The 24,440-nt window shown below is 36.0% G+C and overlaps 1 protein-coding gene across 9 annotated transcripts in view; it reads left to right on the forward strand.

Annotated features, from left to right (window-relative positions):
• Window positions 1-24,440, forward strand: part of PCNX1 (pecanex 1) — a 90,628-nt gene that overhangs the window by 46,199 nt on the left and 19,989 nt on the right. For 6 of the 9 annotated variants that reach the window (XM_039553268.1, XM_039553269.1, XM_039553271.1 and 3 more), the window contains 17 exons: window positions 2,086-2,303; window positions 3,366-3,519; window positions 4,261-4,293; window positions 5,347-5,518; window positions 8,888-8,998; window positions 9,479-9,570; window positions 10,859-10,968; window positions 12,641-12,746; window positions 14,550-14,642; window positions 16,186-16,336; window positions 18,159-18,300; window positions 19,649-19,826; window positions 20,222-20,330; window positions 20,932-21,061; window positions 22,103-22,161; window positions 22,946-23,161; window positions 23,547-23,800. In XM_039553268.1, the coding sequence (XP_039409202.1) occupies window positions 2,086-2,303; window positions 3,366-3,519; window positions 4,261-4,293; window positions 5,347-5,518; window positions 8,888-8,998; window positions 9,479-9,570; window positions 10,859-10,968; window positions 12,641-12,746; window positions 14,550-14,642; window positions 16,186-16,336; window positions 18,159-18,300; window positions 19,649-19,826; window positions 20,222-20,330; window positions 20,932-21,061; window positions 22,103-22,161; window positions 22,946-23,161; window positions 23,547-23,800 (2,328 nt within the window). The remainder of the gene's footprint in view (window positions 1-2,085; window positions 2,304-3,365; window positions 3,520-4,260; window positions 4,294-5,346; window positions 5,519-8,887; window positions 8,999-9,478; window positions 9,571-10,858; window positions 10,969-12,640; window positions 12,747-14,549; window positions 14,643-16,185; window positions 16,337-18,158; window positions 18,301-19,648; window positions 19,827-20,221; window positions 20,331-20,931; window positions 21,062-22,102; window positions 22,162-22,945; window positions 23,162-23,546; window positions 23,801-24,440) is intronic. The other 3 variants (XM_039553270.1, XM_039553273.1, XM_039553276.1) reach the window with 1 other exon arrangement.

The following is a 24,440-nucleotide window of genomic DNA, read 5'->3' on the forward strand; positions in this document are numbered from 1 at the left end:
CACTGATTAATCATTCTTTGTCGTAGTTCTTTGTTCTTATGTAGGAATTTTGTCTGGATTAATGAAGAGAAAGTATTTAGTATTGTAGTGTCTTCGTATATGGATACAAATTAATCTTTTTGCATAGCACTTTAAAACTTAGTTGATTTCCTCTGATCTAAAACCTAGCGATTTAAAAACACTCATAGAAATTGGATCTTCTAAGATACCTTGTAAAGGTTTCCAGAAATAATGTGTACAATTTGGACAGAGTTTTCCTCCTGTGTGTTACTAAGGTTAGCAGGCAGCAGAAAGACTAAATATTTTGTTCTGACCAAAAGAAACTTCACTTGAGTAATTTCCCTGAAAAGAATTTAGAAATTTGTCATTGGAATCTGCTGTACAAAATCTACATTTATATGCAAGGAATGACTGGGAAAACAAGGCAGAAGCTTACACTGTTTCATACTGAAAATAGCTTTAATATTCCTTAGTTTTGTGATCTCAAAACTTTTATCTTATTGTTGAGTCTAGACAAACCTGTACCCTTAATTCTGAAGTCATATATTATGGTATGAAAACAGTGCAAATAGTCATGATTCTTAAGCTGGCAAACCAAAGAAAAGTATGTTGAAGTACCCAATGACCTAATCAAGAGGGAAAATGAAATACAGCTTTAGGATTTGGCAGAGGAGCAAGAGACCTCCATTTGCCTGACCATGCTTGATCAAGAACGTGCTTTTTAAACTTGGTGTCTGCTAGAGGAGCTTTCTTTGCTTTCCACAGTCCCCCTTGAAAATGTAGCCTTTAAAAAAGAGGCTGCATTACCTCCTCTTAGTTTGCCAGTGTAGTCCCATTGGAGGGAATGATTCTGTTTTAAGGCAAATTTGTGACTGAAAAGCTCAGCCTATGCTCCTAAATGGAAATTTCCACTGAAATTTATTATTAGTGCCATGAATGTTATGCTGATTCTACCTTTTAAGAAATTAAGTTTTTAAAAAATTGTCAAAAAAGGACCTGTTTTCTGACACAGCTTACCTAAAATAGTATGGTTTGTATTTTTGAAATGCCTTTAGAAAGGGAGTGTTCCTGCTTGTTGTTTTCACTAGTATTTTTCTAGGAAGAAAAAGCTGGCTAAGCATAGTTAAATACACTGATGATTTAAGAAGTGATGAAAAAAAAATTATAAATCAAGAAATTGAATGTTAACCTTAGATGATTGTAGGAAAAAAGCACCTCCAAACACTAAACCTGTACTTTTAACACTTGAAGGTGGCATGAGTATTGAAATTTTACTCTTTGCTTTAAACATCTGTGAAGCTTTTTCATTAAATGACATTTTAACAGTTATATTGTCTAAGAATAAAGGGCAATATTGTTAAGTGCTTAAGATGCTTCTTGGCCTGGTTAATGAAATTTATGAAGTGGATTAGATGATGCATACATACTATAGTATCTTACTAGCATTGAGTACTCTCCTTAAATACCTTCTATGGTTGTTAGTATTACTGTGATTTTCAGGACAACTCTAGACAAGCTACAAAATAAGTAATAGTCAGTTGTAAATACTACTTGACTGGTTAGGGTGGAGCTTTTTCTTTGGTTAATTTCTGAGTGTATTCTGGATTCAATGAGGTTTGAATTTGACCGCTGGTGCATGTGTATGTTGCATTGTCATGCAAAAAGAACCATTCAGCATTGGTTTGCATGCGGATTAGCTGTCTATAAGAAATGCGTTGTAATTTACTTAAATTAATAATTGGATTATTCTTGTAGTGTATGTTGTCTGTGTATCAGTTTACTCGTCTTCAAATTTGAAGTTTTCAGAGTAAGTGGGATAATGTGCTTGGAAGATACATTCATTTGAAATAAGGCATATGCTGAAATGCCAAAGAGTTGTGTTGTATGCAAACTGTTATTGCTGCTAGTCCTATTCATGTGCCATGATAAGCACAGAAAAAGTAAGTATAAGCCTGTGACAATGCTTAACATGTAATTTCTCAAAAGTGAAACTAAAGAGTTCTAGCAATTTTCTTCAAAGGAATTTTCAGTATAATACAGTGATTCAATATAAATGAGCTTTTGTTAATACTAACTTTCTTTTAGCTTTCTCTTCCTCAGATCAGGTTGAACAGGCTGCTAACAATGGATACAGATCTGCTGGAGCAGCAAGATATTGACCTGAGCCCTGACCTTCAGGACCACATGCAACCTCAAGAGGAAGCAGCTCAAAAAGTCAAGCAGTACTATCGCTTTTGGATCCTACCTAAGATTTGGATTAGCATCAATTTTGATAGATTAACTCTTCTGGCTTTATTTGATAGGTGAGATCCTTGTATGTCGCCAGACCTCAGAAAGCAAAGATGAAAACAGTTACTAAACTGTCGTATAGATAAAACTATCTGTAGAGAATTGTACTTACTTACTGTACTCTGAAAAATGAAAGAATAATACTGAATGCAGTTTTTCTAAAATAATGGAGGATACTCTCCTTTTTTTCTCCAGAAATTGAAAAAGGAAACCAACCCTCACTTTGCCTGTGTGGGGCAGTAACACATTTGTATGATCAAAAACAAAGATTTGTTGCCAATCTTATAGCTAGAGTATAGCCTTCTCCAAAAATTAATCGAAAGAGTCTACAACCTGGCATGTACTTACTGTTTCAGCAAATAGAGAGGATTTGCCTGCTGCTTCATAGCATTTTTTCCAAGAGTCATTTAGTAGTGTGACTTCTTGTCCCTGCTGCATTTACCTAGAAAAATAAAATTAAGGTGATCCTCCAGTTACCAGCTTTTGGAATATGTAGAGTATTTATATTTTGGTAATGAACCTCCTTGAAATAAAAAAGATAGTAGTGATTCTGTCCAGGGAGGAATATTCATAATTCTGTTCTGAAGCACTATCAATATCATGTGGAATTATCTGTATTCCACTTGGCATATCTTACCCAAGCGAGAGTATTTTTAGGTTCTTCATTAGAAAATCATGAATGGCAGGTTGTATACACAGGTAAGTTACCATGCTTGTGTTTTTCATAGGCTTATAATCATCCTAGATGGGCTTTGAATATTGATTTGTTAGACCATGCTTCTGGTTGAACGTTTGAATTATTTCTAAAATTATCTGCTGAAGTTATCTTCTGTTGTTTAAAGTAAGATTCTGTAAGATACTGTTTTCTGCTGTCATTGAAATCCTGGTAGCTCCTAGCTTTGCTAAAGGGCAGTGTGCTAGTGTAGACTGTGGAAGTTCAAATCTATTAACTATTTTGCTACCAGTAGCATAACCCTTGTTAATTTTTGACCCTAACTATTCTTTTGCAGCTTTTTCTAGACATAGTTCGCTTTAAATTCTTTTTTTGTCTTTTTTTATCTCTCCGTTTAATACAGGAATCGTGAGATCCTTGAAAATGTATTAGCTGTCATCCTAGCTATTCTAGTTGCATTTCTGGGCTCTGTACTTCTTATAGAGGGCTTTTTCAAGGATATTTGGGTCTTCCAGTTCTGCCTGGTAATAGCCAGTTGCCAGTACTCGCTGTTGAAGGTATTTTAATTTCTCTTTACTTTCTATAAACAATAGATTTAACTCCAGTTGGGTGTTGCAGGTTAGTTAGAGCTTTAAGGAAAAATGTGCATGCGTATCATTTATAAAGAAATGAGTAAACTTGGCCTCATGGAAAGTTCGATAGATGGTAATACAAGGTCACTTCACTAGAATGGTTCTGCATATGTTTGTTAAACAATCCTTTATTTATTGTTCTCATACTTTTTTTTGTTTGTTTTCACAAAGAGGAACACATTCTTACTAGCTGAAAACCAGCTACAAACTGAACTTGAAGTTTTATTGGTTTGGGTTTTAATTTTTTTTAGTGTCTATGCCTCAGTGCATTCATGATATCTAAGCGTATATTTAATCAGATTATTAATTTTTGTTAGGCTGTTAATGGCATATTGGTAATCTAAGTGATTATTTTTTTATGATTTGACTATTAGGATGGAAATTGGATTTAAAATTGAAGTTCATAATGCTATTGAAAAAAACAGTAAAAGTCCTAAAAATGAGGGGGTTGGAGATTTTTTTAGAATTTGGGTTATGGACATATACTCTTTAAATAGATTTTATTGTTTATGACATCATGCTGTTTAAAGGCTGTAATGTAGCTTGACAACTGTAAAATTAACTGTAGATATTGTTAAAAGAACTTCAACCAAGAAGTTGTGTGGGGGGAGGTAAACATGCCTATCTGTAGATCGGGTGACTTTCCTCTTTTCATTTTGGTTTCAGAGCGTTCAGCCAGATTCTTCTTCCCCTCGACATGTAAGTTGTTGGCATGTGCCACTGTACTAACCCTGCAGATGCAGAACTCCCTCAGAGAATTGATCATTTTGGTTTGATCTTTTTGGCATTTCTTTTATGTTCCTTCTTATAAGGCACAAAAGGCTTGTAGTTGTCTTAGTGTGTGAGAGGGGAACAGATATTGTTTCCCCCCCCCCCATCATACTTACTCCTTGTATTTAACAAGTCATGTCCTCCTGTTTTGAGCTTAGCTTTTGCTAGGGAGGCATGTCATGATAAGCTTTTTGATGAATCTTTATTATTCAAGCAATTATACTGAGAAGTATTCCTAATGTTGTAATTCTCTTTGCTGGCATGAACTGACACAACTTGGATGTTTTGTTCTAGTCTTGTAGATCATTCAGTTGTCCTAGTGGGCACACTGCTTTATTTTTTCCCTCTAACAAGCTGAGTTTGCAATTCTCTAGTGAGCATTAATGTTTGAGCATGGATATGTTAATGTGCTAGTATTGCACAATATGTTTATACTCTGTTGTGCATCTACTAGATTGCGAAGACAAAATACTACCTTTGTCCTAGATGTGTAGAAGCATTATTCCTCTGCAACAGGTCATTAACTTTATTTTGCGTAAGTTGTGTGTTTTGATATAAGACCAATAGAGATTGTCCCCCCCGCAGCAGAAGCAGTATCTGAGTAATAAACTTTAATCCTTTTTTCCTTAAAATTGGTTTATTCTCAGTTGCTTACAAAGCCTAGCCAGAGCTCTAGCATTTAGTACTGCAAGCAACATAGCATAAAATATAGCTGAGACTAAGGGTATGTATATCTTAGTCTAACTTAATCTAACCATTGTGTCCTTGTTATATCAAAGCCACAAAAAGGACAGACTGGTATCACTGCAAGGCAATGCATTAAGGATTTTATGAAGGATATGGTGAGGTGATAGTACACTGGTTGATGACCAATGATTAATTTTGGTTCTGAAGCTATCTGTAGCAGAAGAGTAAAAATTGCCTTTTCCACTAAAAATGAACAAATGTTGGTGTTTTTGTGTTTTTTTTTTTTTTAAACAGGGTCACAATCGTATCATAGCCTATAGTAGGCCTGTATATTTCTGTTTATGTTGTGGTCTTATTTGGCTGTTGGATTATGGCAGCAGAAACATATCTACAACAAGATTCAGGTTGTATGGAATGGCTTTCACCAACCCATTGCTGCTGCTGTCAGCCAGGGACTTAGTTATAGGTGAGTAGATTTGAATTGTTTGCTCTACAGCAGTAGAACTTTATTGGAACACTTTCCCCTTCTATAGCTTTGTTGTAACAAATGGCAGTGATGCCCTCTACTATGGTGTCACAAAATTTTTCATTATCCAATATCTTAGCCCTTACTTTGTTACTTAACTTGGGTCTGGATAGACTACCATTTGCTTGGACCTAGCTGCTCAGTAGTTAAAGGAACATTTTGATTTGGACCCTTTCACACTCTCTGAAGGGGCTTATGGCAAATGAGTAGGAGTTCTCTTAAGTCAGGTTATTTTGCAGTTTGGCAGAACAGTACAGACACAATTTTAAAAAACATTATACACAGGTTAAATCTTATTTAATATGCCTCTTCTCAGAACAGGCCTATCAGCAATACCAAAAATACAATTTTTGAGCTGTACTTCCATTTTGAGGTAATTCCATTGTTTTCTGAGCAGCACAGTGCATTCAGAATACCAATGACATTTAATATCACCCTCCTAAACCTAATGCAAAAAACAAGCATAGACCCCTAAACAACAATCCTTTCCCCTGTGTACTTAATTATGAAAATAATAACAGCCCTGTAATCTCAGACAGAGCTCATAGAAAGAGGGAGACATAAACATTTGAAGACCATCTTATCATGGGAACTTTGTGCATTGCTTTAATGGAGCAAAGTTATTTGAGTGATCTTCTGTGGATCACTGCTTTGGGTGGCATAAGAAAATCTGTAAGAGTTCATCTAAACTGAATGCAGTTGCTTTTCAGTGGTGTCAAAATACCCGTGAGTGAAGGACGACAGCAGTTAAATGTTACGTCTGCATGCCCCCAGACCATTTTCTGTCCAAGAAAAATGAAAACTTGGTCTCAGTGTGGGTTTTTTAAAATTTTGATTAATAAGAATTACTGACCCAGGCATTTTGGGTATTAGTTCTTATTACTTGATTTTAAGAACATCCTGAATTTTATGCCTCATACTGCTTCCCCCTTCAACTTTCTGCTAATAAATCTGTATTTAAATTTAAATGCCCAGAGGGAAAGTGTGTAAGCTGCATATTTATGAACAGAAATTGTCCAGACCTTTTCAAAGGTGCTTTTTGAACAAATTCCTTGGTTCTATTCATATACTGGCATACTTTGTTCTGTATAAAAAAAGAAATTAAGATAGAAGATACTTTTGACTCATTCATGATACAAAACTAGCATAATTTCTCTTGATAATGCTCTGCCAGTTTTGGAAGTATTTTCTTCCCTTTTCTACCATGTGGAGTCATTGCCATAATGTATACCCATATCACCATAAGATAATACATAAATGTACATGGAGATGGTGTGCCCTACTGTGGAAGTGAGCTACTTCTTAAAAGTACTGAACAGTGAGTCTTTACCAGTTTTAAAAGATGTGGTGGCATTTTCACCAGGCCATGTCCATCTTGGGATTAGCTTTCAAAACTACTTAGTTGAAGAGTTCAAAGTGGGTTTTGATCCTTATGTTTTACTGTTCTTCTGGGTTATCTTGCAGCAGCATATGGCGTTTATATTTCTTACCAGTTCTTCCAATAAAAAATCAGATTGCCAGAACAGCTCACTGTACTTTAAAAAAAACCCAAATGAAAATCCTCCAAACAATAAAAAACCACAAGTGGAACTCAAAATAAAAAACCAAGAACCAAACTGAAAAAACACCAAGCAAAACAAAAAAACCTGCCCCACCAACCTGCACTGCACGTCCCACCGTGCTCCCCCACGCAATACACTTGCCCTTGGAGCAACTCTTACTGTTGCCGAAGCACTGTTTCAGAAAGCTTTGCAGTTGATCAATTGTTCTAAATCTACTCCACATTTATAATAATTATTTTGTCTTTTCACCTAAATGAAATTTAATAATTTCATTTAGGTGAATTTAAGTTCACCTAAATAAATTAATAAAAATTATCTTTTCACCTTCTTTGCTATTAGAAAACAATGATGTAAAAGACTGTAAAAGCATCATAAATATTGGCTTTTTGCTGGACTACTCTTTAAAAATTGTGTATTCTCAGATCTGTCTAATAATTTTGTTTCCAATGGGCCCAAGATAGCTTGACTTACAGACTTTGAGGAAACAACTTTTTAATCTGTCAGTGACAGGAGGCTGTATTTGCCTCCTATGTAGGCTTCCTTGACTAATGATTTGAGATAGGGGGTTGACCTGAGAATTTTGAAAAAGTATTTTCTTCAGGTAGTGAAGAGCTGGTCTGAAATCCTATATTTCCTAATTCGTGTCAGTAAAAAAAGTCAGAATTCAGTGTCTTTCCCAAGCTTGCGACCTGCATGTTTTTAAATTATATTATTGTTTAACATTACCATGGAGTGGGGAAAATCAGATTCGCAGTATCTGACTGTAGATATTTCTAATGAGAAATCCTTCAGTGTCCAACTATTCTGTGCATATGGAATTAGAAAATTAAATTTGAGACTTGTGGTTCTTTACAAGATACTTTAAAATCTGTTTCTTCTTCTGGTCACTGAAGGTACAAGTCAGTAAGATGATAGAAAATCTTTCCTAAACTGCCAAATTTTGTCTGCTAGGATTATTCTCATTATTTGATCCTTCTATCTCTCAGAACTTAGAACTTACAATATGCTGTTGCATGTGAATTAAATCTGAACTACTAGATCTGAACTTGTGTAGAAGATTATTTCTGCATCTTTTATTCTTTAAGATAGAAAGTAAATAATATGTACAGGTTGAGACATACCATTTTCTGTATTAAAATTAGGTGGCATTCATTTATCTTTGCGTTCTGAAATCCTGTAATTTGCAGGTGTTTTCATGGTTCATACAGTTGTCTTTGTTAAAAAAGCACAAAACCCCCAGTCATTTAGGATTAGAACTTTCAGAAGTGGTGTGGAAAAATTAGTGAAATTGTCAGATGTTATTAGTAGCAGAAAACCCGGAGGTGGGGTGCTTGGCCTCCCTGACGTCAGAGTGGCTGGTGTTAGGTTGCTCCTGTAACTCCAGACAGGCAGTTAGGCTTGGATAAGCCTCCCTTACAATGAGTGAAAACTCGTAAGTCTAATCTGTAAACACTCCTGGCTGATCTTTGCTAAATAAAAATGGAAAGCCTGAACTGGCCTGTGTCCATGTCTACAGCAATTAAAAGGAAAGTACTATTGATTTGTATGACCTCTGTATGCAGTCAGTTCTGAGTCATTGAAGTAGAACTTTACATAATGTGTATTTTCCTTAGAAATTATAGTAGAAATGCTTCAGTGATGTGGAGTTAAAATATGGGGTGTGTGATACCCTAGAACTTAAACTGAAAAATATCTTACTATGCTGGTTTTTTCACATTCACCACTTTTTCATCTCTTTTTTTTGTAGTGTTTACACTATGTTTCCCTATAGTATTCTTCATTGGTCTCCTGCCTCAGGTGAATACATTTGTGATGTATCTCTGTGAACAGCTGGACATTCATGTCTTTGGTGGCAATGGTGAGTGTTGTGTTTTGTGTCAGTGGCAAAAGTGTGAGATGTGGAGCAGCCAAGATTAGTATGTTAGTTAAAAAATTTAGTGGTTACAGTATTTTTATTCCTACCCTCTAAACATAGAATACTTAATGGTGTTTTTAAAAAGCCTAAAGGTATTCTGATTGATTATTGGGAAACAGAATTGCTGTCCTAGTAAGTCTGTCAAAAAGTGTACTTTCTTCCTCAGCTGGTTTCTATTGCTATTCTCATGGTAAAGCTGTTGAATAAATAAGGAGGTTAAAAAAGCCACATAAAATGCTCTTTATAAAAATCGCTTCTAGGGAAAAATACAAGTAGCTGCTCTGGTTTCAATTGCCTTTTTTTTCCATCAGAGGGTTGTGGCAACTAGGGGGCTGATATCATCTTAAACTGAAGTATTTTGTATTCTAACTTAAGAAGATAACAGTGTTTTGTTTTTTTTCTTTTCATTTCTATGATATTCAGCTACCACAAGCCTGCTTGCAGCACTTTACAGTTTTATCTGTAGTATTGTGGCAGTAGCATTGTTGTATGGACTGTGCTATGGTGCCCTGAAGGTGAGAAAAATTTTATGCACAGTAAACATCAATGTTTTGGGTTTGTTCTCTGCTTCCTTCTGTATTAAGTAATGAAAGTATGCAGCTACTGAATTAGAAACATTAGTTTGATTTATTAGGGTTTCATACTTGCTCAGCTGTGATGTCAATAGAGGAGATGCAATGCAGGAGCAAAGCAGATTTTTTTGCTTTCAAAAGGTGTGTGATTTGTGCCTGCTCTAACAGGCTCTTTTTTTTAGTTGAAAACACATGACATTTACTGTCAGTCCCATTCTACATCAATTCTTGAAAAAAATCATGCAAGTGGCTTGATTCTAGCAGAGTCTGCATGTGCTAGTACATTAACCTCTCAAAATGGCTCATGTAAGTATTTTTTTCTGGTGCTGCAAAACTGAAATAGTATTTTCAAATTAATATTTATTTGAAAAGAAACCAAGAAATAGTTTGTAGTGTCAAAGCGAAGATGTGTGTCTATCTGAAAGGTAGAATTCAAGAGTTAGCTGGCAAAGGGGCAAGCCCCCTCCTTTGTTTTTTGCTTGAAATGTTTTGTTTGAAAACAGTATGGAGTGTGATGTTGGTTCTGTTTGTTCATTTCAGGTGTGTCAATAATCAAATGTGCTCAGTTTACAATGAATTGTAGCATGTGTGGGTCCAACTCAGAGTTGACTGGCTTTTCCACTTTGTCACAGAGAGTAGAAAGTTCCTAGAGGAGATACTCCCATGATGCTATCACCTGCAGAAACATCATTAGCCTTCTGTGAATTTGTACACTTGTCTCATTAGCCTTTTGTAAACACATCCATTTAAGACAAACAAGCTTTAGAAAAGAATAACTCTTACATCTTTGCAGATCCAATACAGATCAGGAAAATAAATATATACACAAATAAAGCCACTTTTTAATCTGCATTCAGCACAACAGAAAAAATAAATCTTGAGCCAAAATATATGTAACTTTCAAAATTGAGAAGTGACTAAATACAGCTCTTAAGAGCCTGTGGTCTCCAGGAATGTAGGAAATGCCTCATAAGGGTTATGAAAAACGATGACTGTTTAATGATTAAGATGGTGTAGACTTGAAGGGGGTGTACACTGTGTTAGTGTTTCTGATCTATAGTTGGACATAGGTAAAGATGGAGCAACTTTTTGTACAAAAAGCCCTGGTTTGTTTTTGTGGAATTGTAGTTAATTTTTCCATTCTCTTACCATGATATACAAAATTCTTGTATGTCAGATAAGTGGTATGTACTTTGTATCCTTTTTATTAACATTTCATTTCTGTCTCCAGGATTCCTGGGATGGGCAGCATATTCCAGTTCTTTTCTCCATATTTTGTGGTTTGTTAGTGGCAGTATCGTATCATCTCAGCAGACAAAGCAGTGACCCTTCTGTACTTTTGTAAGTGGCTCAGTTTGTATGTCTTCCCCAAGGAAGAAGCAAGTTGCGAGGAAGTACTAAGTGAACTAATGTTACACTTAGTACTGTTTGAACTTTTACTCACCTTCATTAATCAGAAATAATGTTCTTGGTTCAATAGTTAGAAATTCTCACATTTTGCATCTAGTTCCTTCTCTAACAATGACCTTTTTTTATGGCTTTTGATAAATCACTTACATGCCAAAATCTGATCTAAATGCCTGCTGATGTTCTCCAAAATGTCAGTCAGGTACCGTCTTTCTGCTGCTGGGTTTGTTGGGAACAACATGTACCCTTTCTGTGTTTAAAGAGGTGCTCAAGGCACTGGTTTAAGCTGAAGTCCACAGGGGGACTTTCTGAACAGTTTCACTTTGTTGATGTATTCTCATATTGAATGTGTGCTCAAAGCACTTGTTCAAATAATTGTGCAAAATTATAAGGATCTGTTTTGGTTATGAGGATTCCCATCTAGCGGGGGGAAACAGGTATTCATGTTGTTATACTGAGTTGGAGTAGTGATCTGACGCTGAGGGCGTTTGATTCATTTAATAATGATACATGTAAAACATAATAGTTCCAGTAGGAGAAACACCTCCCCCAGAACAGCCAATAAAAACTCAGCCATGTACCTAGATTAGGCAGAGCTTGAACTTGGATTTAAATGTAGCCGTAATGTTGGATGGATTTGATAAATAGTGGCCTGGGGTAGAAAGTGAGGGACTGATCTCGGTTAACAAGAAAATTAATGATTCATAAGTGTTTACACTGGAGGAAATTTCTTATCTTTGGGTTGACCACTAAACCTTGTCCAATTACTCTTAGTTCAGTTGATCTGAGGTCCTTTTCCCTAGATATTTGTTCTTCTGTTCTTTCCAAAAACTAAAACCTCTATGTTCATGTTTGACCGGCAGTTTCACCTGTTTAGCCAGATGTGGCACAGTTAAGCATTGTAATACATTGCAATATGTAATTTCCTTGGAAGATCTAGGGCTTGTTCTGTAGTGATCTTCCTGTCCATAAAGTGAAATAGTATTTCTGCCCTGTGTAGGGTACTGTAAGAAAAATCCCACTGAGGAGTTGTAAGACAACTGGTTATGGCTAGTAACACTGCACATGGGCTTCTAAAAGCTTCAGTGTAAGGTTTTGGGGCTTTAGTATCAGCAAGGCCTGCTAAGAATTTAGAAGTTTGGTCAGCATGGCTAATTCATTAATTAATCAGGGTAGAATAGGTTTCTTTTGTTGTTGCTGAAGTTTGAATTAAATCAAAGAATTCATGGGTCTTTAACTGGTGTTGACAAGTAGACTACTTCTAAATTTTGCATATTCCTGTTCAGTTACTTGTGAGTTCAAGTTTTGTTTCATGATTGCTAAATTTCACCTAAAATTCAGGTTTTTTTCAATTACTTCTGTTGCTACTAGAGAAACTGCAGTTCTGAACATTTGGCTGCTGTTCTTTAATAGTGGCCATTCTGTACAACAGAGAACTAATTCTTTTATAAAGTTGAGATAGCTGTAAACTTGCTCAGCTATGTGAAATCATTGATGTGGCAAAATGAATTTTTTGTGATTAATATGTAATAGAGCTTCTGACTGTTATAAAACCATGTAGAACAATACATGCTTTTCAGTGGGGTTTTTTTGTCTTTCTCTTAAGCTCTTTAGTGCAATCAAAATTTTTTCCTAATTCTGAAGACAAAAACCCTGAGGATCCTCTGTCTGAAGTAAAAGATCCTTTACCTGAGAAGCTTAGAAATTCTGTGGTAAGTAGGCTTTTTAATTATTATAATTTTTAAATTCAATTTAAGAATTTGCTTTGTGTTGGTTTGTATAGCATCTGTCTAGATCTTGCTTAGCTCACTCTTGTCACTTAGCATGGTTCTAGTCAGAATGGATATCACAGCATTTCCTTTAAATCTGCAGGTGAACTCATGTGCTACACTAGGAGTATAATGCTCGTATTGCAATTTTAAGTTATTTTAAAGCAAAGAGAATTGGAATTCCCTAGTGTGGATTCAGTGAAGTATCACTGAGGATCATCTTTTAGCTCATGAATAATAGTAATACTTGCTTTTGTGCAGAAGTTCGTGGGAAAGACTTAATGGTGGCAAAACTATATAAACTCAGTATTTCTAATAATTGTGATGAAGAGCTTTGTGCTTGCTGTTCCAGAAGTGGAAAATAAGTGGTGGAAAGTGTTTTGGGGCTTTTTGTGGCTGGTTTGGGGTGGTTTGAGTTTTGTTGCTTGCGTTCTTTGGAGGCAGATGTAACCTGTTCCATTCAACTTCAACTACTTTGAAGTTTTAGTACAAATATTTATGGAAGTAGTAATATTTAAACATTATTCTTTTTCGCACAGTGTAGCAAAAAATGAGTTAAGAAGCTTAGTATGTTTAAGTTGTACAAAAGAAGGTTGAATATTTATTTAGCTTTGTGTAGGGCTCAGCTATAGGCTGAACTGTGTAGCTGGGTTTTTCATAACACAGCAATTACAAGCATGATGAGGTGCTTGATGTGGAAATAAATATTTATTATTATTATTATTATTATATAAATATTTAGAGTAGAGAAACTGCAATTCTTTTAATATTGAACAGGAGAGAGTTGACCGTAGGAGCTGCAAGCTACTCTTTAGCTGTCATACGGTGGTGTTAGTCTCCAAGGGGGCAGAGGAGCTGAGGATTTTAATAGCCTTTCTTACAGTGGTTTTTAAAATCAGGACAACTGATTTTTAAAAAGTAAGTTATAGCCCAAGAAGTGAAGGCTTTGCAGCAATAATTGCTGTGTGTAATTATTTGACTGATGGAGTAGATAATCCTTAAATGATTTTCTAGGCTGTAAATATTGATGGTATTTTTACAGAGTTGGGAACTAGTCTACTAAACTTGAGGCTTTGAGTTGCAGTGGCCTAAGTACGCATTGCCCCCTTGTGGCTGACTCTGGCATGACTAGTTTGGGGGGGTTTTTTGCCTGTTATCAACGGCTTGTTACCATTTTTTAGGAGTAATGGAAAATTCAAACTCATTCCTCGGGGTCATTCCAAAGCTATCCTTTACCCTTCTACAGAGGAGGCAGAAAAGGGTTAAAGAGCCTGGTTGTTTCACCTGGTTGATAGCTCTGCTTAGGCAGCACTCTTCCAGAGCTCTTATTTGCCCTGTAGTTTAAGCAATTATTTTCCCAATAAAGGGAAATTTGGTTGTCCCTTTCAGTGCTTTCATCAGCACTTTAAGGGGATCCTTACAACCCCTCACAGTCCAGGATTAGATACTATATTGTGTATTGATTTGTCCTGCCCCATTATAGATATGCGTCTTTCCCTTTCACTTAGTTGGACTGATGCTCTTAGCTGTAAGATTTGTCTTGTGAAATTTCTAATGACTTCAGTGGAAGTAGCTAACATTGGCATAATTTGAAAATCTTTAATCAGTTTCAGTGTTACTGCATTTGTGTATTGGAGTCCAGTCTTTCAGTACTTTCTTAACTTGGAGATATTTGCCAACTTTAATGATTCTAAGAGGTCAACCAAAGCTGATATTTTCTAAAATAATTTTATTTTGACTTTGCAGAGTGAACGATTGCAGTCTGACCTGATTGTGTGTATAGTCATTGGTGTCCTCTATTTTGCAATTCATGTCAGTACAGTATTTACAGTTTTACAGGTAAGATGTTACTTCAGTTGGCCTTCTGTATGCGATTACTCTCATGTGATATAAAGCTTATTCTGGTAGTTCACCAAGTCTTCTGCTTAGTTTTAGTGTTTAAACATATACGGTGACAAGTACATGACTGAAGGTCTTCACTTTTATGTACTCAAAAAGTCATCTTCCTTAGTTCTTTTCTAGTTTCTTCTTATATTCTAGACTTTTATTTTAGCCTCTGACATAAAACACACTTTTGTTTATCTATCTCTAATAGTGTCAAGCTCATTTTGGAATAAGGAAAAATGAAACTTTAAAAAAATGTTTAAAAGGATCAGTGCATAAAGTTTGAGGGGCTGAACCTTGACTTAGCAGTTCCATGCTGGCATGGCTGTTTGTAGACTATAGAATCAGGGAGTACCCCTTTACTGGAATGATTATTTACAGGACTTCAAAGATCATCTGAGTTTCAAGTTTTTTACTTGTCAGTCTAGCTAGTGTTACTGCTTTGGATACTTTGAATGTCTGTATGTGGCTCTTGATGATAATGGCATGGGACTAGATCCTGTGCTTGAGTTTAAGTAAAGCATTTCGCTCGAGAGCTGCAGTTACTGAGTTTCTTATTTTGGTATTCTTGTTATGGAACCATTGACTACCTTATGAACAGCCTTATGTAAGGCAAATGAAAATTTCTTGCATGTATTTTAGAAGGATTTTACCTTCCTGCTGCTAACTAAAGTTAAAGTAAGAAACTAATTTTAAAAAGCATATGCATTTAGGTAACTTCATATTTTCAGGTGAAGTGTGTTACTTAAGCATGTGTACTTGTGTTTGCTGAGGAAAATATCCCTTCTGTTGTATGGTTGGATTTCAGCTCTCCACCTGAATGTTGCTTTCCCCCATTTTTGAGAGACTTGGCTGTATGCTCTTCACCAGTTATGTAGTTCAATAGCCTTGGGCTTCACGGAGTTCACAAAGAGCTTATGACAAGATAATGCAATCCCAGTTTTGCAATGACTTATCTAGAAATTTAGATAAAATTTTAAAGAGTAGAAAGCATTATTGTGAAATCCAGCCATAATCCCGTGTTAATTTTGCAGTATTTTGTGATTTCTGTGGAAGGGATTGGTCTTGTGGGAGGCTTCTTACCTTCTCAAGAGAATGTGAAGTTAATGATTTGTTTTTGCTTGTTCTTATACCTCCTTTTATCCAGCCGATGGAAATGTAAATTGGGTTCAGCCTTTAGAGAATAATACCTTTATAAAATGAAGTGCATATGGGTCAGAAGCAATGAACTGTGCAAGAAGATTGGTGTACTATTTTTACTTGAAAGTACATTTCAGCTTAGTGAAAATTTGTTAGATATGAAGGGGGTTTTTTTCTCACAGGGTTTCTTGTTTTATCTTAAAATTGGTAGTACAGTTTCTCATGAAGAAATACATTCCCATTATAATTATTAATATTACAGGAGCACCTGCCTGGATGCTGAAAAATACACTAGCGAAGTAATATTTTATTTTGTTTATAAAACACAAACCTTAATTTCTTCAATTCTTCTTTTTAGCCTATTTTAAGTTATGTTCTCTATGCATTGGTGGGTACGGTAGGCTTTGTGACCCATTATGTTCTGCCTCAACTCCGAAAGCAGCTTCCTTGGCACTGCTTTTCTCACCCGCTGCTGAAAACCAAGGAATACCATCAGTTTGAAGTCCGGAGTAAGTATTGTTTGTAACGCTTTCTTGAACTTGCTGTAGTTGCTGACCAACTTGTTGCCTATTCATATAATTAATATCTTTATTATTCTCACCACTGGAGAGTTTAATTATATCTAATCTATAAATGAATTCGTTTCTCAGTTCCTCATGCTTTGATTCCATGATGTTTTATGTATCGTTTAACTGATGATGATAATACAAGTGTTAACATTGTCTCAGAGCAGCTCCATTAAAACATAATCTTCAAAACCATAAGTGGCAAAATTTGTGCTAATGATTGCTTCAAGAATTTTTCATAACAATCAAGTGTGTTTCACTATGTATTTCCTCAACATAGCAAGTTTTCAAATGTTTTAGAGGATTAGGTATGGAAATGCTGGTGGAGACTTCATCCTGGCACAGATTTGGTTTTTAATAGTTTTGTTGACATGTTTAACAACAGCAATAGTGCAAGTGGCCAACTAATGGATAAAGACACCAAGGGACCAGTCTTACAAGTTGATCTGCATAGACATGTGCTTGCAGCTTGTGCTAAAGCCTATGAAATCTTTCCCCAGAGATGCAGAAAAGATGAAGTTATACTGCTCATCAGTTTTCCAGAATGGATAAATGTTGTGGTAGATTGTGGGGACTTCACTGTTGGAATGTTTTTGGTTTTAACAGCAGATTTATGAAATTTGTGTCTGAAAGGCCTTGGAAACAACTGAAATTGGTTTTTCTTTTCAAGTAGTTGTCAAGACAAGAAAGCATTCTGCTGCTTTCAGGAACAGAGAATTGTCAGAATTGATTCACATACCTTTGTAGCAACCGTTCAGTGTGGTCTTTTCATTGATGTCTAACTTGTGGAATTTTTTCCCCAGCGATTGCGTGTAAAAATGGATAAACATGAACAGCAATTGTAGGATGATGTCAGACTTTATCTGGAAGAAGTGAAAAGTGCAACTGTATGCCTTAAGTTTTTAATCTCTAAAACTAGAGAAGCTGTAGTTGGTGTCCTTTTGCTGATACCTGGCTTCAGTATTTTTGTATGTATTAGTATTTTCGGGAAAGATGGAAGCCATAACCAGTAGTGTTAAATAACAGTTTGTAACATCTTCTGATTTTGTCCCTGTAACTTAAAGAGAATTCATGCCATGTCAATGACTAATAGTCTTTATGGCTTCTCTTGAAAAGGAATGTGAGTTCTTGCTGGGGTTCATGTAGACATGTGTAGTCACTCACAGCACCTTTTCTAGCCTCTTTCAAGTGTGCCTTAACCCTTTATGAAGGCATCAATGTTTACCGTAACTTTTGATATAAGCTCTTCTAGCCTATATTGTAGAATAAATTTTCTTATCTTAATTTGCATTAATTTGAAACATATCTTAAAATTCTTGTAGAAGTTTAAAAGAAGTTGCTCAAGTGATAGACACTTGTGTTGGCAGGTTACATAGGTTCTTCTGTATCGAAGAGTTGGAAAACAGGAGTCTTTCAGACTGACTATGGTTGGAAAACATCCTTTTGCATGAGATGAAGCTGTTTAAATGATGCATTTTGTCTATGGCAATGTTGAAGTTATTGAAGAGGTGGAACCCAGTTTGTTTCCTTCTGTGTAGAGTAAGCATGTAGCTTGCAAACTGTTCTGTTGTTGTGTTAACAGTGCAAAAACTCTACTGGGGCTGCTGACAGGAGCTTCTCTTTATTTTGGTTAAATAAAACTACAAAAGTCCATTGTGAGAAGACAGTTAATCCAAGTTACTCGGATCAAGAATCTTTATTTTGTAAGCAGAAATTTTTTGATTTGACAGTGCCATCTGATTTCTTTTTTAATATATCTTGACAGATGCTGCGCATGTTATGTGGTTTGAGAAACTTCACATTTGGCTCCTTTTTGTAGAGAAGAATGTTATCTATCCACTGATAGTCCTCAATGAGCTTAGTAGCAGCGCTAAGAATATTGCTAGTCCAAAGAAACTGGATACTGAGTAAGTATAAAAGGCTATCAAGTAATCTTGAGTATGTCTGCTGTGGTGGAAAATTAAATAGGGACTTCTATGGGAAGACAGAATACCTTAATGGTGCTGTCTTAAGAGTAAGGCAAGGAATAAATAAAGCTTTTCTTTTTTTGAAAGCCCTGATAAAGCTGACTTAAACCGATTGGAGTATTACGCTGTTAAACTAGAAACTCCCATGAAGATAAATCATTCAACTCCTAGCATATACTGTCTTGATTGCATGTTGTGGAATTACCTAGTAGTGGGATAAGTTTGCTTGTTAAGCTTCAGTCAGTCTATAATATGATTATCCAGATGGCAAGTTCAAGATAGTGTTGATATGTTCTGGTTCAGGTGTAAATTTCAGACTTGTTCCCTGAGTTGGTGTGCCAGCTTGCAGCCCCTCTGTAGCTTTCTTCTCTCATCAAGGAATTCCTCAGACTTCCTAGCCCTTAAGTATAATCCATATCCAGATGGAATTGCACACTGCTTCTTAAATTGAGTCTTAGTTATAATCCCTTGAGCAGTGTATCTGACTGTCTCAGCAAATGATAGCTCAATAATAGGCCCTACATTTTTTATCTCCAAGAAACAGTAGCAAGGTGTCTCTTTTGGATTTAAAGTTCTATTCATTTAGAACAAAAGAGTATAAATATTGAAACAAAATGGAAAAGATATTGGAAGGGCAGGTTGTTAGATTAATTTTTGGGGGGTGTGGGGGTAGCTTTTTTGGCTTTCTTAATTTTAATGCCTGCATCTGGTAAATCCTTGCTTTGGGTTTGTTGTCACTGTCACTATGAGACCTTTGGGAGGAATATTGCCATTGTGTTACTTTAATTTCTCAATAACCATTTGATTTGTCAGTTGCTATGTCTGAAAAAATTGCAGTTCCCTCAATAATAATTAGAGCAATATAGTCATGTAGGAAGTGATAATCCAGTGTTCATTCTCATCCTCTTGATGATTAATCTTGCCATTTTGCATTTCAGTATTCATAACCTAAATTAAAGACCAAGTTTCTCTTCAGAGTTCAAGGATATTTCATCTCTTAATTTTTTTTTAGTGGCACACTTAGAAATAATGCTAATTCTTGAACATTGATTAGCTTGAGGATACTGATGAAAAGACTTAGTAACCTTTTAAAGAAAAAATCTGAAGTTGTCTTTAAAAAAACCAACAAACAAGTAACACCCCTCCACCTTCCCCGACCCCCCAATTTCAAAAGCAAACCCAAATCAAAGTTTGAAGAGATTGGTCTTGCATGACAGCAACAATTTGTGGTCTTTAAACCCCGTTCAGATAACAGTTAATAACTGTTTTGTGTGACTTCCTTACACAGGTTGGGTGCTTTAATGATCACAATAGCTGGCTTGAAGTTACTGCGTTCATCATTCAGTAGCCCAACGTGCCAGTATGTCACTGTTATTTTCACAGTGCTCTTCTTTACTTTTGATTACAAAAGTTTTACTGAGACCATGCTGCTAGATCTCTTCTTCATGTCCATACTCTTCAGCAAGGTAACTTTTAACTCTATTTTTAGGTGTTTCAGTTCATCCAAAGGGGAAAACAAATGGATAGTCCTATCTGATAGGTAATCTTGCAGATTCTCAGTCTTTTGTACTGTAACAGATATGCTGTAAGGCAACTAAGGTTTCTCTTTCCCAAAGCATTTATGATGGCTTGATAAACCTTATGTAACTTTCTAAACATCTCCTGAGTTTGTATGTAGAACAATTAAGTGCATGTTATGTTACTTGCTTTTATAATTACATCCCTTTTGTAAGTCTCAAAGCTTCTGGTAGACCAGTAAGAACTCTAGGATGACCAGTAAATTCCTCAGGATGCAAAACATGTTGGTTCTTACCTAAAACACTGAATTGTTTTTCTCTTTTTTTTTTTTTTTCCTCTTTAGCTTTGGGAACTCTTTTATAAATTGAGATTTGTATATACCTACATTGCTCCCTGGCAGATCACATGGGGGTCTGCCTTCCATGCTTTTGCCCAGCCCTTTGCTGTGCCACGTATCCTTTGAAAATGCAAACTTTCTCCTGAAGTTGTGTATTTATAACTTCTGAGTATTGTGTTATAATGGATTCTGCATTATGGGGTAAGACTACTGAAGGAACAGGTTTGTCTAGTGAGTATTTACAAAGAAACTGTTCACGCTTTCTGCCTTGTTACAATGCTATGAATTATACAGTAACAGTAGGAATAGACTCATGACATAAAAGAAACATGGACCAGAATTATTTCTGAAAGTCACACAGCTTTTCTTTGGATAGTCATTCCCTTTTACAGGAGTCACTAATTATGGTTTTAGTACTTGAGTTTTGCATTTTGGACTTCTGTAGGCTGGTCTGAATGGAGTGCTGAGTTAGTATTCTCAATAGAATTTTTAGGAATGACTGTCATGTCGAGTGCTGGATTTTCATCTATTTCTGTTTTTAAAAACAAAAATAATCCCCTTATTGCTGGAAATACTACAAACATACTTCACTGCATAGAAATTCATCGGGAACTCGTTTTGCTCTTCATTGGTGTTGCTGTCTGTATTGAACACTATCACAGAAGCTAAAAAAAAGTAGTTGTTGCTTTGCTTTCCTTAATTCTCTTATCCTACAGATTCTGCCATGTTGTTTGTCCAAGCAGCTGTGTCAGCTTTCTTCTCTACTCCACTGAATCCTTTTCTGGGAAGTGCAATATTCATCACTTCATATGCCAGGCCTGTCAAATTCTGGGAAAGAGACTACAAGTAGGTGAAATAAAGTTTAAAAAACTTTGTTTTTAATAGTGTAAATATGTCTAAAGTGTTGGTGTAGGGGTTTTGTTTGTTTTTTTTTAAACTTGCTAATTTCTGCTATTTTTTTCCCCCTCAAAGAAAACCAGTGTATAGCATTGAAAGTTTTCTCTAAACCTGTTTCTGAAATACTGTAGCAGCTGTTTTTTACACTAGGAACATTTGCTTCAGCTGCTTAAGTAATTTCTACTTAGAGATATGCCGTCCTGGTGATTTTAAACATAGAATTTATGGTGCTGTGAAGTGCAATTTTAATCAAAAAGTGAGTTTATGTATAAAAAGGTTTAGGGGAACAGCTCATAGGTGTATTTTACCTCTGTTCATTATTTCTCTGCTCACAGCAAAACTGGTTAAACTTAATATAAAGATCTTTTAAAGTAAGTATTTTTTTTGTTCGAGGTGGGATCAGTAGTAAAAGAATCTTCAGGTCAGATTGTGCTTCCTTTTGTTTTCTCTTAAGTTCCCTATTGCTGATAGAGTATTAGACCAATCAAGTATTGTATAAACAGCATAGAGGAAGTTGAATGGATATTTCTGGTATTTATTATTTCCCTTCTAACATTATTACAGTTTAAATGCGATGTTTCAAATCTTAGATTAAAGTGTTGTGGTTGTAATTTCAGACAATGAAAGAACTGTCTAAAAATTAGTATTTCACTAAAGTCTACTGAAATGTTAGCTGTGCTAATTTAATTGTTAAGTTTTTCTCATATCTAAACCTTTATGATATCTAAGAAAATATATGCACTTTTACCTAACGTGCAAGATTATGGCCATTTACTGTGGACAAACTTGATTAGGCATTATAATGCTATCGCAGGCAGAAAATACTTCTACATATGAGAAGAGCAGCAAATATGCATCTGAAGTTATTTTAAAATAACTTTTTGAAACTATTTCAGTGGGAATATTTAACATTGTATTAGAAGTTTCTTTCCATAGACATTCTTACAGTAATATATTTTGTGTTAAGCATGCTTTATTTTATTCTTTCAGCACAAAACGTGTGGATCATTCAAATACTAGACTGGCTTCACAGCTTGATCGGAATCCAGGTAACTCTCCTAGCTGGATTTTGGTAGTTGGTTTGGAGGTTTTTTTGGGGGTTGGTTTTTTTGCAGGGGAGATGGGGTTGTTTGAGAAGTGGGTTGGTGGGGTTTTTTGGGTTTTTTTTTGAGGGGTGAGTTTTCTTGTAGTGGCTTTTTTTCCAAATGTAAATGGCTTTTATTGGATTTTTATAGGACTCATGATCAGTTTGCCCTCTGATCTTGTCCAACTGTGCCCAACCTCTCTGTTGCTCTGTTATTTTTTCTCCCATCATCTCACTTGCTTTATTCTTTAGGCTCTCCCATAAATTTTGATTTCACTCTTAGGGCTTGTGTTCCTGCTTTTACCTTTTTATTTATAATTGTAGCATGCATTAAACTTTTTTGCTTTTTATTCTTGAGTAATTGAAAAAGTGCCAAGTATTATTTGAGGATCTCTCAATACCATGGTGATGAGACCAGTGCAATAGACATTACTGAGATATGTCTGTGCTCCTTTGATTTTACACTTCGTTATCTTGAATAGGTTGATGGGAGATGCATGAGTGGAACTGAAGGAATAATTTGGAAAATGGAGGGGTGGCTAAGAGAAAATTTGGTTTGAAATACAAATGTGACTCGGCATTCATTTGGAGTAGTTATTCCTTAAAAAAAGGGGAAGTGGGGGTAGAGTATGACCTTGGAACAGCATTGCCATTAACAAAAACGTAGTATTCAATGTGAAGTAATAATTGACATTCAAGCTTGATGTTTTTCTGCAGTTTCACATAACCTAAATCCCCTCTTCCTGCAGGTTCAGATGATAACAACCTGAATTCTATCTTCTATGAACATTTAACTCGTTCCCTTCAGCACAGCTTATGTGGAGATTTGTTGTTGGGTCGCTGGGGAAACTACAGTACTGGGGACTGCTTCATTCTAGCCTCTGACTACCTCAATGCACTAGTACACCTTATAGAGATAGGAAACGGCTTGGTCACCTTCCAGCTGAGGGGGCTTGAATTCAGAGGTGAGTGTCCTAGACTTCCTTAACTGTGTGCACTAAAAAGTAGGCTTCTGCTTTGGAAACTGATGTTTTTTCAGTTCTTTCCTGTTAATAAATTGCTTTGAAAATGGCCTGTAGGGCCTCTTGATGCTCCTGTCACTTGATGCTAAGTCCCTCTTTCCATTTTAGTGCAACATGATTACTTGTTAGAGAAACCTAACTAAAATCAGATCCTAGAGTGATAAATTAAGCTATCTAAATCTTTTGTTTGTTGGCAGATAGTTCACTTAGTGTTAAAAGAATTTAATTGGAAATAAGTTGAATTTTAAAGTCTTCTAAACACAAGTTCACATTAAAACAATCTCATAAAGCATTCAACTCTTTCTTCTTTCCTCTGTTTTCTCCTAAGGAACTTACTGTCAGCAACGAGAAGTAGAGGCCATCACTGAAGGTGTAGAGGAAGACGAAGGTTTTTGTTGCTGTGAGCCAGGCCACCTTCCTCACATGCTTTCCTTTAATGCTGCCTTTGGGCAGCGTTGGCTGGCTTGGGAAGTGCTTGTAACAAAGTATGTTCTGGAGGGTTACAGCATCACTGACAACAGTGCAGCTTCCATGCTTCAAGTCTTTGATCTCCGGAAAATTCTCACCACTTACTATGTGAAGGTATGGTTCGGATCAGTGCAGCCCGTGGAGGGAGGCAGGCTGGGTTACACCTGGGAAATGCTTAATGTCTTGAGCTCATAATGTCTGTCATGTGAGGATCATAAGGTGTGTTGATAATTACAGATGTATGAACACCTTCTTCAAAGGAGGACAGAGTTTGTTGTACCGATGGTGACTCGGTATCCTGGTGCATGAGCAGGACAATGACCCTGTAGTCTAGATCAGAGAGAGGACACCTCCCAGCTGAAGCTGGAATAGAACCTTTAAAACTGTTACCCAGATACAATAGCTCTGTTGTAAATGAGAAGTTGCTTAGTTTGTTTCTGTAGAGAAAGCTGAGCTGCTTTGGTCTTCATAAGCTGTCCAAACCCATCTTTGGTTCTTAAAAAAGAAACAAGCCCTCTTCTCCAGTTTTAAGAAGTCTAGGCCTCAGATCCTTTCAGATGATCAGTGTACTAATTGAGATCTTTCATAAACTACTCTCTTTCTGAGAGCTGAAAATTTTCAGGTTAAAATGTTTCCAAGATACTTATTCACACATGCACACAAGTTGTCTTCCCTAGCACAGGGGTCTTAAACTGTTTGGTATTTTAGCTTTTTGTAATTCAGAATTCTTTAGAAATTCAGTGTCTAAGTGTCC

The sequence above is a fragment of the Corvus cornix genome, chromosome 5 (assembly GCF_000738735.6).
Source record: "Corvus cornix cornix isolate S_Up_H32 chromosome 5, ASM73873v5, whole genome shotgun sequence".
Lineage (NCBI taxonomy): Eukaryota > Metazoa > Chordata > Aves > Passeriformes > Corvidae > Corvus > Corvus cornix.